Source organism: Chrysochloris asiatica, unplaced genomic scaffold, assembly GCF_000296735.1.
Source record: "Chrysochloris asiatica unplaced genomic scaffold, ChrAsi1.0 scaffold00069, whole genome shotgun sequence".
Taxonomy (NCBI): Eukaryota; Metazoa; Chordata; class Mammalia; order Afrosoricida; family Chrysochloridae; genus Chrysochloris; species Chrysochloris asiatica.
In genome coordinates this window covers 9,211,747-9,227,411 of record NW_006408587.1, presented here as the reverse complement: position 1 = coordinate 9,227,411, position 15,665 = coordinate 9,211,747, and the positions used below count along the sequence as shown (strand labels likewise).

At 39.0% G+C, this 15,665-nt stretch overlaps 1 protein-coding gene across 1 annotated transcript in view; it reads left to right on the top strand.

The window, feature by feature from the left end:
* The first annotated feature begins 1,860 nt into the window (after nucleotides 1–1,860).
* TMEM38B (transmembrane protein 38B) overlaps nucleotides 1,861–15,665 on the top strand; it is a 42,817-nt gene continuing 29,012 nt past the window's right edge. The window contains exons 1-2 of the mRNA XM_006864694.1: nucleotides 1,861–1,972; nucleotides 15,005–15,161. Coding sequence (XP_006864756.1) covers nucleotides 1,861–1,972; nucleotides 15,005–15,161 — 269 coding nt within the window. The remainder of the gene's footprint in view (nucleotides 1,973–15,004; nucleotides 15,162–15,665) is intronic.

Here is a 15,665-nt window from a genome sequence, read left to right as displayed (position 1 = left end):
TGGGTCCTTTCTGGGTCTCTCATTGTCTTCAGTGTTATGACCCTTGACCTGTATTACATTTCTTTTAGGAATTTCCTTTCCAACTCTCTCTGTTTCTTCACTCTTTCTTCCTTCTACTTCTTCAAGTTGCTTCTCTTCCTGCTGTTATCTGTCTGCAAAACCTTGCTGAGGTTGGCTGCTTATAGTCACAACTCCTTGTAAATTTCAAAGCATGGTCCCTTTCAACAGCGGACAAGAAACTGATAGACCACTGATACTTCATTTGCATAGTAGGCTATAGTAATCTAATTTGCATAGTCTTTTGACCAATCCATGCAAGGTGTTATGTCAGACACAGGTCAGGCTGGGCATAGAGTCAGTCAAAAAGTATCAAACCAAGCTGTTCACAGTTTATCCATGAAATGTAACAACCCCTCTGGGGATAGAAAAATGCAAGGTTTAGGAGGAAAATCTCTCAAACTGGTTTTTACCACACCTTTTGCTTTTGTTTTGTTTTTGAACTTTTTACTGTGAGTTGAGTGAAGATTTACAGCCATCATTCAATAAATCATGTACTTCGTTCATTTCATTTCAATGATTGCAATCCCCTAAATGTAACATCATCTATCCCACACTCCCTCCATTTGATTCCTGTTTTCATTCATCTTCTTTCCAAACCTTCTAAAGTTTGTCCTTAGGTAAATGCTGTGTTTTCTATTCTTTTTTTCCAGCCAAAATGTTCTTTTTTAAAATTTATTTTTAATTAAAAAAAAAGTTTTTATTGTGAATTGAGAGAAAGTTTACAGGGCAGATCATCAGTTTTACATTCAACAAATCATTTGGTTTGTTTTGTTACAATGATTATAATCCCCTCTGTATACCATCAGTTAACTCTGTTTACTTCTATTACCTACGAGGCTCTGTTCCCGTAAAGATTTACAGCCTCGGAAACCCTGTACAGGGTCGCTATGAGTCGGAACCGACTCCATGGCACATAACCACCACTACCACCACCACACTGAAAATATATATTAATTTAAATGTCTAGAGGGTATATTTTGCCTGCCGGTAGGCACATCGCCTTCCTGAGTCTATGGGCCTATCTCTTATTTTTCTCTATGCCATCGTTTCTGCTGCCATCCCTGTTGTTGCTCCTTTTCTGATTAGGATCCCAAGCTCCACTCATTCTCTTCCCTCTTGATGGTCCTAGGGTATATAAGGAGTTTTGAGTCGGAATCAACTTGATCGTACTTAAGAGCAACAAGTCTAGCTATATAAAACACCTCCCTCCATCTCTGCGTATTCAGGTTTCACCTAACTTTAAAAAGTTCAATCTACACGTCATTTCACTTTCCTGAAATAGTATCTGGAGTTTCCTAGCACGTCATCTATACTTCTCATTACTCGCTTAATACAAATCACGTGTGTGTGTGTCCCTTTCTCGAGGGCAGAATTTTATTGTATTATTTTCCTTCCTATCTCCAGTAAGTCTGTGACTTGCACACTCAGGTTGCATGAGGTTAGGTGAATGACATCAATTTGCAGAAATGAGTCTGCGCGACTCTCATTTAGAACCGTGTTTTAGTCATTTGTCCATTACACCTGGCACAGTTTCCAGCCTGATTCGGAGAACTAAGGCCAGATCCTTTGGGAACACCTGGTACCGCTAATCCTCGTCCCGCACCCACTCCTGACAACCAACCGCCTCCCAGCCTGTAGCTTCGGGACACGCGGCCCCGCCCCTTCTTTCCGCGCGCCGCTAGGGCGTCTGGGCGCACGCGCAGTGTGTGAGCCCGCGCGGGAACGCGCGCGGCTGCGGCTATCCCCTCCCCCTCTCTCACCGTGCACTCGGGGAACGGGCAGCAGTCAGGGTCGATCGTCATGGAGTCTCCGTGGGATGAACTGACTCTTGCCTTCTCCCGCACGTCCATGTTCCCTTTTTTTGACATCGCCCACTATCTGGTGTCCCTGATGGCGATGAAGCATCAGCCGGGTGAGTGCGGGGCACTATGGACCGGCCCCCTTCACAGCGAGGACGACCTGAGCTGGGGTGGGCGACAGAGCAGTGGCTGTCCTAGACAGTGCCCAAGGTCAAGGTGGAAGGACGCCAGGAGTCCACTTGTCTGATCTCCTAGTACATATGGGGTAATTGAGGCTGGGAGGGGAAGGAGCCCAGGTGCTCGTCGAGGGAGGTGTGACTTGGGCCCCAGGATAGGGGCCAGGGAAGTTACTGCCGCTTGTGGGAGCCACAGTGCTGCCAGGGCCTGCCCAGGTTAGTGCGCCCCCTCTCGGTCACCATTTTCTTGTAAAGTATTAAAAAAGTTAACGTGAGAACAAAAACCCCGAGAAAGAGACAGCAAGCCCCTGATTGAGTCGCTTCGAGTCCTGAACTGTTGTGGACCGCTGTCTTCCCAGTTGGAGTCTGGTGTGGCATTGTAGGGTAAGCAGTGGACTGCTAACCACAAGGTCGGCGGTTCAAACCCTTCAGTCGCTCCTTGGAAATCCTATGCAGGATCGTTATGTGTCGGAACTGATTCGATGGCACTTAACAACAACGGCCCAGTTTCGAAGGCTGTACAAACACATAAACCAAACGCACAAGTTGACCTCACTATTCCCCTTAAGGTAGTGTTTTACCACCACCTTCTTAGCATGTTAGTTAAAATTGTTTTTGAGAAGCTAATGGGTTCCTATTTTCACAGTCATTTGAGTGACACTGTACAAGTAAGTCATTGACAGGTGGTTTCACTGTAGACTTAAGATACACCAGGAGGCATCAGAAAGTTCCTGGAAAAATTCCCTTATCTGGTCATTCAATTTTTCCACGAACTTTTTGAAGCCAGTTGGTATAGTCTTATTCAGTCACTAAGGGAATGGGAGGGATGTTAACTGGACCCGGAGATACCGTCAGAAGAGGGTGACACCAGAATGATTGTCGAAAGTTTGGTGCAATGTTTTAGCAGACATTTTTATTATTTTTAATAAAAATAATCACTTTCGTTATAACAACAAAACTCTCTTTTGTAAGCCTCGTTTACATGGAGCAGTATATCTGCAAGGCTACAACGATTTTACTTTTTGAACCTTCCACTGTGCTCAGGACAGCTGCCATTATCCAATGATAATGAATCCTAGTTTCATCTTTACACACTACAAGTACGCACTTGTGTTTATTGCTGCTGGTGTTTTGATAGTTGCTAATTTTGTCAAATTCTCTGCTGTTTTAGCTACATTATTGTGGCAAATATTATTTGTGAACCGATATCAATAATTTTGTGAGATTGAAGTAACTGTAACTAAAGGAAAAGGAGAAAAATTAAAAAGGGCTTTCACTCAGTTATTAACAGTGTTGCAACTAACAATGTTGTAATTCAATGTAGAAAGATTTTACAAAACATATACTCTAAGAAATATTGTTGTTGTTGTTGTTAAGTGCCCTCAAGTGGTTTCCGACCCATAGCAACCCTGCAGAGGGTTTCCAAAGAGTGATTGGTGAGCTTGAACTACCAACCTTGCAGTTCAAACAGACTTTGCAGTCTAGTGCATTAATCCACAGTGCCACACCAGGACTCCATCTAAGCAATTAACCACTATACTTATCACATAGTCTGTGGTTAAAATTGATGATAACATTGCTAAGGATTCTGTATGATCTGGTATAGGAGGAGGCCCATGGGGAGAAGTTAACATTAACTGGTGCCACAGTACAGCATTATGAGTTCTTTTAACTGTGTGATCACAGACAAGTATTTGTATGTTCTTATATTTTTACATTCAGCATATCTTTACCCCTAGACTGCCTTGCTCCTATATTATATAGTTTTAGAGTTTGGGCAGTGCAGACAGCTTCTAACTGAAAGGTTCAAGTCCCTCAGAGACACCTCAGAAGAAAGGCTGATCTGAAAATAAATCTGATATGAAAATTGTGCAGCACACTTCTCCTCTGACACACCTGGGGTCGCTGTAAGTTGGAATCCACTTGGCAACTGGCTTATAATGCCATTGTTGGTATTCTGCTTGCCTTTTGGTTTTAGTCATCTTTCTTTGAGTCCGGGCATCTCTTTTTCTACTTTTTGTGTGTTCATGCTGCTCCGTTCTGCAGAGAGTTGATGAGTGAGAGCTTGAGGATGTTGCTGTACCTCTTTTTTCAACAACTGGTAATTTCCATTTTATTACTCCATATTCAATATTTGATGAGTTTTAGTATAGTTTAAGTGAGAGGCTCTCCAGGTAGAATCCAGGGCTACCTGGAGTTCCCTTGACGTTCTCAGGTAAAAACTAATTTCCTAATTTGCACATTTCATCTGCCCTTTTCATTCTAATTCTCTCACAAGTATACAGTGGTGTTTCCCAGAGGCAGCAGGATGAGTGATACTGTGACAGATTGATTGCAGAAGCAGCTATGAGAATCCATGACAATCTGGCTCTTAAGCCAGACATTGAAGAGATTTGCTAAAATGTCAAACCATCTGACTTCTCACTAAATGCTTTTCTGTTTTGGAAAACATAGTTATTTTTCATGAAGAATACATTATGTGTGATAACATTTACTATTTTATGTGAATAAATAAGCATTTTCAGTTATAATTTCTAGTATCTTAAATGTCAGTACATGTAAACATACACAAAAGCTCTTTGGAGTCCTCAAGAAATGTTTGAAGTGAAATTTTTTGTTTTTAGGATTTTGGAGGGGTTTACATTAACTTTAGGAGTCCTTGTGTGGTGTTGTAGGTTAAGCACTGGACCGCAAGATTGGTTTGAACTACAAGATCTGCTGTTGGTCACTATGAGTCAGGATTGACTCGATGGTACTTAACAATATAACAAGCAACCCTAACTTTAAGGAGCCTTGGTGGTGCAGTCGTTAAGTGCTCAGCTGATAAGAAAAGTTGGTGGTTTGAGCCCATGCTCCGTGGGAAAAAAGATATGACAGTCTGCTTCCATAAGATTTACAGCCTTGGAAATTGCATGGGACAATTCTACTCTATCCCAAAGGATCTGTTTTAGTTGAAATTCAACCTGTAGGTAAAGGGTTTGGTTTTACATGAACTTTTCTCAAAGGATTCGTTCCTGGGAGAAAATCTCGAAAGAAAAAAATCTGGGAATTTATGGTTTTTTTATTAGGACTCCAGTTTACAGGTGAGGTGAGGTGAGGTGATAAAATAACTCTGGGATTGAAGTTGAGCAGGCCAGAAAGTATCTCATGATCACTTTGTGGTCTCTACTGATCTCAGAGGAGAGTGGAGTTTGTATTATGTAATGAGACCCCTAGTAGAAACTTTGAATATGGAAGATCCGTGAGCTTCCTGGTTGGTTAAAGACATCAGTGCACGTGGGAGGATAGCGTTTCCATTGGAATGTGGAATCTTAGTGTTGGGAACCCTCTCAGGTCTTGCCCTTTGTGTCTCTTCTTTAGGCTGATTCTGATTTGTGTACTTATAATACAATTGTAAAGGATCCCTTGCAGCACTGTATGATTGGTTGGCAATTGAAATTTGCCAGTTACTCTTTGGGGGGATGATGGGATTTTCTGCTCTGATAAAGATTTACAGTCTTGGAAACTGTATACAGTGCCACTAAGAATCAGCATTGACTTAATGTCAGTGGGTAATAGAGCTGTAATCTTAAACATAGCACTTTCTGTGAGTTCTGTGTGTATTCCAGTGAATTACTGAGCCCAAAGAAATAGTGGGCATCAGTAGCAGCTAAGTGAGGGAGCCCAGGAAAGGGCCCAAACTTGTGGCTGGCATCCTGAGGGGACAGAAGGAATACGAAGATTTACAGCCATTGGGTCAGAAATGAAGGAGCCTAGGGAGTGCCCCTGAGCTTGTAGCTGGCTTCCTGAAGGAAGTACAGGAAAATCCTGAAGTTGTAGCCAGTATGTCAGGAGCAAGGGAAGCCCTAGGGACTCTTTCAGCTGGTATCTGTAGTCCTGGACTAACATGGCAGTTTGAAGTTAATCTTTTAAACTTAAAAGATTTGACCAAACTCTGAAGTAGTTACAGTCAGAGGAAGGGGTGTAATGTGGTTGGGCAGATGGTATCAGAACTGAACAGAGAAATCAGAACCGAACAGAGAATTGGAAATTGGGGATTTGTTATATCTTTGTAGTTGATGTTCTTGTTGTTGTTGTTAGGTGCCATCGTGTTGATACAGACCCATAGCGACCCTGGTCACAGCAGAACAAAACGCTGCCTGGTCCTGCACCAACCTCACAGTTGTTGCTACATTGAGCCCATTGCTACTGCCACTGCACCACACCAGTCCATCTCATTGAGGATCGTTCTCTATTTATCTGACTCTCCACTTTACCAAGCTGATGCCCAATCCAGAGATTGGTCCCTCCTGATAATATGCCCAAAGTATGAGAGACGAAGTCTGGCCATCCTGGCTTCCAAGGAGCATTCTGGCTGTACTTCTTCCAATGCAGATTGGTTTGTTCTTTTGGCAATCCATGGTACTTTTAATATTCGCCTCCAACACTATAACTCAAATGCATCAATTGTTCTGCTGTTTTCCTTATTCACTGTCTAACTTCACATGCATATGAGATTATTGAAAGTACCATAGCTTGGGTTAGGCACACCTTAGGCCTCAAAGTGATCTCTTTGCCCTTGAACACTTAAACGAAGTCTTGCGCAGAAGATTTGACTAATGCAGTGTGTCATTAGATTTCTTGACTGCTGCTTCCATAAGTGTTGAAGTGTTGGACGACTTCTGTCTTTTATCCATTTATCTTGATGTTATTTATTGGTCCAGTGATGAGGATTTTTGCTTACTTTATATTGAGGTGCAATGCATACCAAAAACTGTGGTCTTTGGTCATTAAGTATTTTAAGCCCTCTTCGCTTTCAGCAAGCAAGGTTGTATCATCTACATATAGGAGGTTGTTAATGAATCTTCCTCCAATCCTGATGCTGTTTTTCTTCATATAATCCAGCTTCTTGGATTATGTGCTCAGCATGCAGATTGACTAAGTATAGTGAAAGAATACAACCCTGGAATGCACCTTTCATAATTTTAAAGCATTCGGTGTTCCCTTGTTCTGTTTGAACAACTGCCTCTTGGTCTATGTACAGGTTCCTATAGGCACAATTGAGTGTTCCAGAATACTCGTTCTTTGCAATGTTGTCCATAGCTTCTCATGATCCACACAATATATAAAAAAAATAAAAGCCTTTGTGTAGTCAATAAAGCACAGGATCTGCTGTGCGTCAGGTCACTTTGAGTCAGTACTGACTCGATGGCACCTAACAACAAACATCTTTTTAGTATTCTCTGCTTTCAGCCAGGATCCATCTGATATCAGCAATGATATCCCTTGGTCCACGTTCTCGTCTGAATCTGGCGTAAGCATCTAGGCAGTTCTCTGTCAATGTATGCTTGCAGCTGTTTTTGAATTATCTTAAGCAAAATTTTACTTTCGTGGTGTACTATGGATACTGTCTGATGATGTCTGCATTCCATAGGGTCACTTTTCTTTGGAATAGACACAAATATGGATGTCTTCCAATCACTTGGCCAGGTAGCTGTCTTCCAAATTTCTTGACATGGATGAGTGAATGCCGCCAGTGCCGTATGAGTTTGTTGAAAGATTTCAGTTTGTATTCCATCAATTCCTGAGACCATGTTGTTTGTTCTTGTTCTTTGCCAATGCCTTCAATGCACCTTGGACTTCCTCCTTCAGTATCATTGTATCATTGGCTCTTGATCATATGCTACCTCTTGAAATAGTTGAACATCGACCCTTTACATCTTGTTTTGATGATCTCTGCATCATTCAATATTTTTCTTATAGAATCCTTCAATACCGCAAGTTGAGGCTCAAATTTTTTCTTTAGTTCCCTCAGCTTCAGAAATGCTGAGCATGTTCTTTTTCGGTTTTCTAAGTCCTGGTTTTTGAACAATTCGTTATAATATTTAACTTTGTCTTCTCTAACTGCCCTTTGAAAATTTTACTCTGCTCTTTTACCTCATTTCTTCCATTTGTCTTAGCATTTGTACTTTGGTCAGCAAGTTTCAGAGTCTCTTCTGACATCAATTTTTGTCTTTTCTTCATTCTTGTTTTCTTAATGACCTTTATAGTTAGTATCAGAAAAAAAAATGGATGTTTGATCTAATATTTGATATTTATACAGGCAGATATAATTTACATGCAGCATATATATATATATTTGGTAGGATTTTGGGTTTGGCACTGTAGGATCAGCACTGGACTTTGAGCCACAAGGTTGGCGGTTCAAACCCATCAGCTGCTTCTCAGAAACTATACAAGGTCACTATGAGTCAGAATCTACTCTATGGCACTTACCAGCAAAATTAACACCATGTATGTATTCAGAGTCCTGGTATAGCACTGTAGGATAAACACTGGACTGCTAACTGCATGGTCAGCAATTCAAACCCACCCACCAGTTGCTCTTCAGAAACCATATACAGAGTTGCTATGAGTTGGACCCAAGTTAATAGCGCTTAACAACAACATATATTTATCCACCTTTTTCATGGGAAGTTCTAAGTTTTGACAAACCCGTATATTCATCAGTCATCACCAGAGTAATGTTATAGCTATAGAATAGTTTCATCGTCCTCTCAAAATTCTCTTGTGCCCTTTGTCGTCAGCACATTAGTTAACAATTTTATACCTGCCTATTTCATTTGGAATCCTGGTTTGCTGGTGTGGGTTAATATGCTAGTTTGCAAAGTTGGTTTAAACCACAAGGGCAGCAGTTCAAGCTCACCAGCCTCTTCTTGGAAACCTTATACAGGGTCACTATGAGTTGGAATTGACTTTAATGGCATTTAACAACAACAACAATTTCATTATGCTCATGGGAGCAGCAGTCAAGAAATCAAGTGACGTATTGCATTGGGCAAATCTGTAAAAGGCTTCTTCAAAGTGTTAATAAGGAAGACCAAGAATTGATACGTTTGAATTGTGGTATTGACAAAGAATATTGAAAGTATATGGACTGTCAAAGAACAAACAAATCTGTCTTGGAAAAAGTATAGCCAGAGTGTTCCTTGGAGGTGTCAATGGTGAGACTTTGTCTCACATACTTTGGAATGTTGTCAGGAAGGACCAGTCCCTAGAAAGGGACATCATGCTTGGTAAACTGGAGCATTGGTGAGAAATCGAAGACTGCCAATGAGCTGGATTAACCTAGTGACTGCAGCAGTGGGCTCAGATGTAACAATTGTGAGGATGCTACAGGTCTGGCATTTTTTTTTGTTCCGTAGTGCATGTTGTTGTTAAGTGCTCTTGAGTCCATTCGGACTCACAGTGACCCTTTATAGGGTTTCTGAGGAGCGACTAGTTGAATTTGAACCACTGACATTGCAGTTCAAACTGACCTTATGGTTGAATGCTTATCCTACAGTGCCACACCAGTTTTGCATAGGGTCGCTGTGAGTCAGAGCTGATTCAGTATATTAAATTGAATATATTTGCACCTAAGCATTTCTTTATATTAAAATCTTTCTGTTGAAATAACTGGTGACTTTTTGTCTCCTTATTTGACTCTGATTGGTATAGAAACATAGGATTTACTAACATGTCTAACGTATCTGCTATTTGCTCATTGTGCACAATAGTAAACTGTCATCAGGGTAATACACCAGTATGATGTGTGAACTCTCGATATGATCAAAGTCTCAGTGTACTATGTTATGGCAGGAACACACTGTATAATAAACACTGGATTTCTAACCACAAGGTTGGTTGTTCAAGCTCACCAGCCACTCTGTGGAAGAAAGATGAGTCTTTCTGCAACCACAAAGATTTACACCCTGAGAAACCATGTATAGTTGAAACTGACTCAGTGGCACTTAACAACAATAACATTATGGTAGAGTTGACATAGATATGAGTCAAGATGATAATAGTATACTATTAACTCTTCCTATGGAGAAAAAAAGCATTTGCCTACCAGGTTACAGGGGTTATGTTGATTTGTTCCAGTAAAATTGTATTGGGGTCACTACCTGACTATATTTATGAAAATCCATAGTAATTCTCCAAGATTCTTCTATCTTATCTTGCGGTCACACAAGAACATGGGAAGTAATAGTGATCATCACTTTCTTACCTTTTAAGTTTTTGGTTATAGCACCAGTCTGTAATATATTGCCTTTTTACATTTTCCTTTCTAATATCTTGGTGGGGAGGGAAGTTCTAATGGTCTTGACTTGGGATTCTTCTGTAAATGATAATGGTTCTTTCTCCATGGATCAGAAAGCTAATGAGGGGATTGTGAATGAAATATGTCTTTTCTGGTTTTACTTTAAGGAATACAAGAAATAACCAGTGGATTTGTGGATCTACTTGGCCATTTATGATTCAAACTTGACCCAAAACTCCATAAATTTTTTCACAAATACTTTCTTTTTTCTTTTTCTTTTTTAACAGGATGGAAAAGCATATTTATTAGGGGTGGGGTTGTACAGCTGATTATTGTAATTGCTGTCAATAAGTTAGTTGTACACCTGTAAAAAATTTAATTGGCAGAAGCTTTGTGATAAATATTTGCAAAAATGGGAAAAAGAAGAAAAGAGCTGCTGAGGCAGCTTATGTTAACCAAACTGCTCACAGGATTTGGTTCCTTGATTTGGAGGTTTAAGGTCATAGTTTCATGGGACATCCCAGTTAATTGGCCTAATAGTGGATTTAGTGCTCTAAATTTGTTGTGTAGTGCCTAGGGTCTTAAAGTTTGCAGACAGCCATCCAAACACAACATTCAGTTTTTATTCACCTGGAATAACACAGATACTTTCTAATAATTATTTTTATATGATTGTTTTAACATAGTTTTGGTGATAAAATTTACTTAAGACAGATAAAATAGATTGTATGCCCCATTTTCTCAGTTTTAAGGAGATAAATCTAAATGGGAAAGAGGAAGGGAAAAGTATACTTATGCAGTTTAAAAATAACTTCTGGAGTTAAAGGTTTAAGAAGGCTAGAACATTCCCAGGCTTCTTGAGGTTATATCAACTACCAGCAAGCTGAATGTTAACTGTTTTGAAAATAGCTGCAGTGCAACTAATCCTTAAAGATGGGGACACTCTGTAGAACTTACATAGATCAAGTACAACCAAATAAAGAAGTTACGTATGTGGTACATTAAAATATGTTATTCCAAGTTTTATTATAACTAAGTTAATAAAAGAGTTGTGGGATTATTTTGTATTTGTGATTTTAAGTAAATTTACAGTACAGTGCAGTTTTCATTTTATTTTTTTAGCTTTCATTCTATAATGAAAGTATTTTGATATTCAAGTCTATCTTAATTCAGAGTTGCACACCAATTTTTTTTTCTTTTCCAAATGTTAGTATGTCAAAAATAAAATAATCTATTATAAGTAAGTAACATCTTACCCCTTAACTCCTTGGAAACCCTATACAGGATCCATATGAATTATAACTGATTTAACTGTATTTAGCACCATCAACAGCTCCTTAAATAATTGAAATTGCCAGAGACTTCGTTTTGTTTAGATCCATAATCATCGCTCATGAAAGTGGCAGTCAAGAAATCAAATGACGTATTGCATTAGGCAAGTCAGCTGTATAAGATCTCTTTAAAGTGTTCAAGAGCAAGGGTATCAGTTTGAGGGCTAAAGTGCACTTGACCTAAGCCATGATATTGTCAATGCCTCATCTACACGTGAAAGTTGAACAAGGAATAAAGAAGACAATAGAATAATTGATACATTTGAATTACAGTGTTGAAGAATATTGAAAGTACCATGAACTGCCAGAAGAACAAACAAATCTGATTTGGAAGAAGAACAGCCAGAATACTTCTTAGAAGCCAGATGGTGAGATTTCATTTCTCATTCTTTGGAAATGTTATCTGAAGGGACCAGTCCTTGGAGAGGACATCATGCTTGATAAAGTGGAGTATCAGTGAAAAAGAGGAAGACCTCAAGATGGATTGGCACAGTGGCAGCAGCAATGAGCCTCAAGTGAAGCAGCAGTAGTGAGAGTGGTGCAGGACCGGGGCAGTGTTTCATTCTGTTTGTTGTGTATTGGGTGGTTATGAGTCAGAAATGACTCAAGGGCACCTAATAACAGCAGCTATAGCAGTGGTCCCTTGACTAAAGAAATACATTACCTTTGATTTAAAATGGAAAAGAAATGAAAAGATTTTTATAGTAATTGTTTTTTTCCTATTGAAAATTTATGTACTTTAAAGGTATACAACTGTTGCAGGTTAACTTTATTTTCATAGCTTAACATCACATTACATTAATGCTTAAAAAAAACCACTACCATTGACTTGATGTCAACTCATAGAGGTCCTATCTATATAGGGTTTCCAAGGCTGTAAATCTTTATGGGAGCAGAAAGCCTACTCTTTCTTCTGCGAACAAGTCCTAGTACTAGCATTATATGTAGAAAGGGACATAACACCTACTGAACTATGTCATAGGCTGCCCACACTGTAAAATGTAGAGTGCACCCTTAGTAAAGACTCCTCTAATTACTATCAAGTTGACTACAACCCAAGTGTGGCAGAGTAGAATTGGGCTCCATTGGGTTTTCAATGGCTGATTTATCTAAAGTGGATCCCCCATTTTTAGGTAGCCAATGTCTGAGTTGCCTGTCCCCATCACCCCTGCGTACAGAGGGGGTAGGATGATGATTCCTTCCATCTTAGTTGGTATTTTGAGCTACTATAGTCAGCAGTTTGAAACTACAAGCTATTCCGCGGGAGGAAGATGAGACTTTCTGCTCCCGTAAAGATTTACAGCCTCAGAAACCCTGTACAGGGTCGCTATGACTCCACATCCTTAAGTATAGGTCAAGTTCGTCAAATTGTAGTAATTTACACTTGTTTCCTTTATCAAATTTTTTTATCTTCTTTTAGTCGAGTTGTGATCATCAAGCCATCGAAACTAGGTCAAATGGGTATTATCTTCAACTTTGGGCATTCTTGTACATATCCCCTCACTTCATGGGTTCTTTATACTTTTACAATAACATTTGAATTCTTGCACATTTTTGCCAGTATAATAATATTGAGCTGTAATTTTTATTTTTGCTAATTGAATGTATATGGAATGGCATTTTATTTTACTTTTTTTTATTTACTAATGAACTTAAAACTTTGCCATTTGTAGTTTTTGCTTTGCCACTTTGCTCATTTTTTTCCTATTATTGTCTTTTCTATTGCTTTGTAGTTTTCTTTATGTAGGTTAGAAACCATTCTATCCAAATCTTCTGTCATACATTGTTGCTTGTTGTCAGCAGATAGTCCTTGACACATAAGAATCTGATGGTTGTGAGCCATAGGTTTTTAATTGCTGATCTTTTTAGAAGACTTCCAGGTCATTCTTCCTAAATCAGTCTAAAACTGGAAGCTCCATGGAAACCTGTTTAAGTTTCATCGCAGCACATAAGGCTGTGCTTGAAGTGTGTTGACTAGGACTTGAACCTGGTATACCACAGGAAAGGTGAGAATTCTACTGTTGAGCCACCATGGCCCGTTTTTGTCATAGAGAAGTTATAAATTCTGATACAGTCAGATTTTTTTCAAATCTCTTCATTCATGGCTTTACACAGGTTAAATGCTTCTTTTCTGTTCTTGTTGTTAGGTGCCATCGAGTCTGTAATGACTCATAGCATCCCCATGCACAGTACAATAAAACACTGCCTAGTCCTGTGCCATCTTTGCAGTTGTTACACTTGAGCCCATTGCTCCTTCCATGGTGTCAGTCCTTCTTAGTGGGGGTCTCTCTCTTTTTTTCTGACCCTTCACTCTATCAAACATAATGTTCTTCTCCAGGGACTGGTCCTTTCTGATAATATGTCTAAAGTATGAGAGAAGAAGTCTTGCTGTCTTTGCCTCTAAGGAGTGTTCTGGTGGTACCTCTACCAGCACAGACCTGCTTGTTCTTCTGGCAGTCCATGGTGCTTTCAGTATTCGTCAACACTGGAACTCAAATGCATCAGTTCTCCTATGGTCTTCCTTATTCACTGTCCGACTTTCATATGCATGTGAGGCAATTGAAAATACTATGGCTTGGGTCAGTCCTCAAACTGTTATTTTTGCTCTTGAACACGTTTAAGAAGTCATGTGCAGCAGATTTTCCTAGTGCGATACATTGTTTGATTTCTTGATGGTTGTTTCTATAAATTATGGATAGAAGGCAAAATGAAGTCCATACTGAAGACTGTCCAAATAAGACCCTTTACACATTTCAGGATATGATTCAGAGCATGCATTGTGTTAGTTGTCATGTTTTATTAACACCATTTAATCTGGAACATTTATTCAGCCTTTTGTGTGTTTCTTGACCTTGACCTTCAAAAAAATACAGGTTTTTTTTCTCTTTTTGCCGACTAGTCCTCTATTTGGTTTTGTTTTACTAAATTAGTTTTAGGTGACTCATTTTTGGTAGAAATACAATAGAAATGATGTGTTCTCTTTGCGTTTGCATCATATCAGGACTCACCTGGTGGGTTATGGTAATGTCTGCAAGATTTCTCCACTCTACAATTATTGCTTTTTTTTCTTGTTGGGACATATTTTGAGATAATATCAATATCCTGTCCCTTTTCAGTGTTTAATCTGTGAGTGTATTTTGTTTATCACTTCTAGCCTCTCTACTTGAAAACAGTTTAGTTATTCCAGCCCTTAGTAGTTTCTAAAGTACTTAAGATTGTAAACTTTTATTAATATATCATTTTTACATATTGTGTAGAAGTACTTAAAGTAGAGTTTGTGATGAAAGGAGACATAGGTTGGGAGGTTGTTTATAATAACCTACTAGAAAACTGTCAATGAGGGCTTGAACAGAGTTTCTTAAAGATGCCAGAAATCACCTGTCTTAACAAAATGTTTTTTTGTCTTGCTATAAAAATAAAAAATATGGTTTATAATGATTATGATTGTCACACATAAGAGTAATAAGTTCTTGACAGTTATGATTTTAAGAAGTTTATTGCTTTAATGCCTCTAGCGCCTTTTTGACATATAGCTCTATCTCAGATCACACTTTTTTTACTTTATCATTTCAGGAGCAGTGACAGTGGCGTGGAAGAATCCTTTGTCAAGCTGGTTTACTGCTATGCTCCACTGCTTTGGTGGAGGAATTTTATCCTGTATACTGCTTGCTGAGCCTCCATTGAGGTTTCTTGCAAACAATACTAATATATTACTGGCATCTTCCATCTGGTAAGCTATCATTATGGTAGACTACAAACCATTAAAAAAATCTTTTTGTAAGTTGTTAGTAAAATGGAATTTTTCTTTTTTTAGAAAATATTTGTCATTCTTAAAAAGGTAATGCATGAGAAGGGAAGCAACCCAAATAATGCCAAAGGTTTTCTGTGTAAAGTATGTCTCTCCCTTGACCAACCCCCCAATGCAGTTATTGATACCCTTGTCTTAGGTCTCTAGTAGAAGTGTTTCAGATGTGAAGGGACATTATAGACATATGCAACAGGGTAGAAATCAAGAACAGGATCAACTAGACAAAACGTTCTGGTGATTATGATTCATATGTAATAATTTTTGTTAGCATTTTTCAGTCTTATAAACTCTTTAACATGAATTTTGTAGTTTTGAGGTGAAGAAAAAATATTAATAGCTGTTATTTTGGTTCTTACTTTTGTCAGCTATCCTCAAAAAATTATCAATCAAGTTAAAAAAATATGTTGTTGTTAAGTGCCGTCGAGT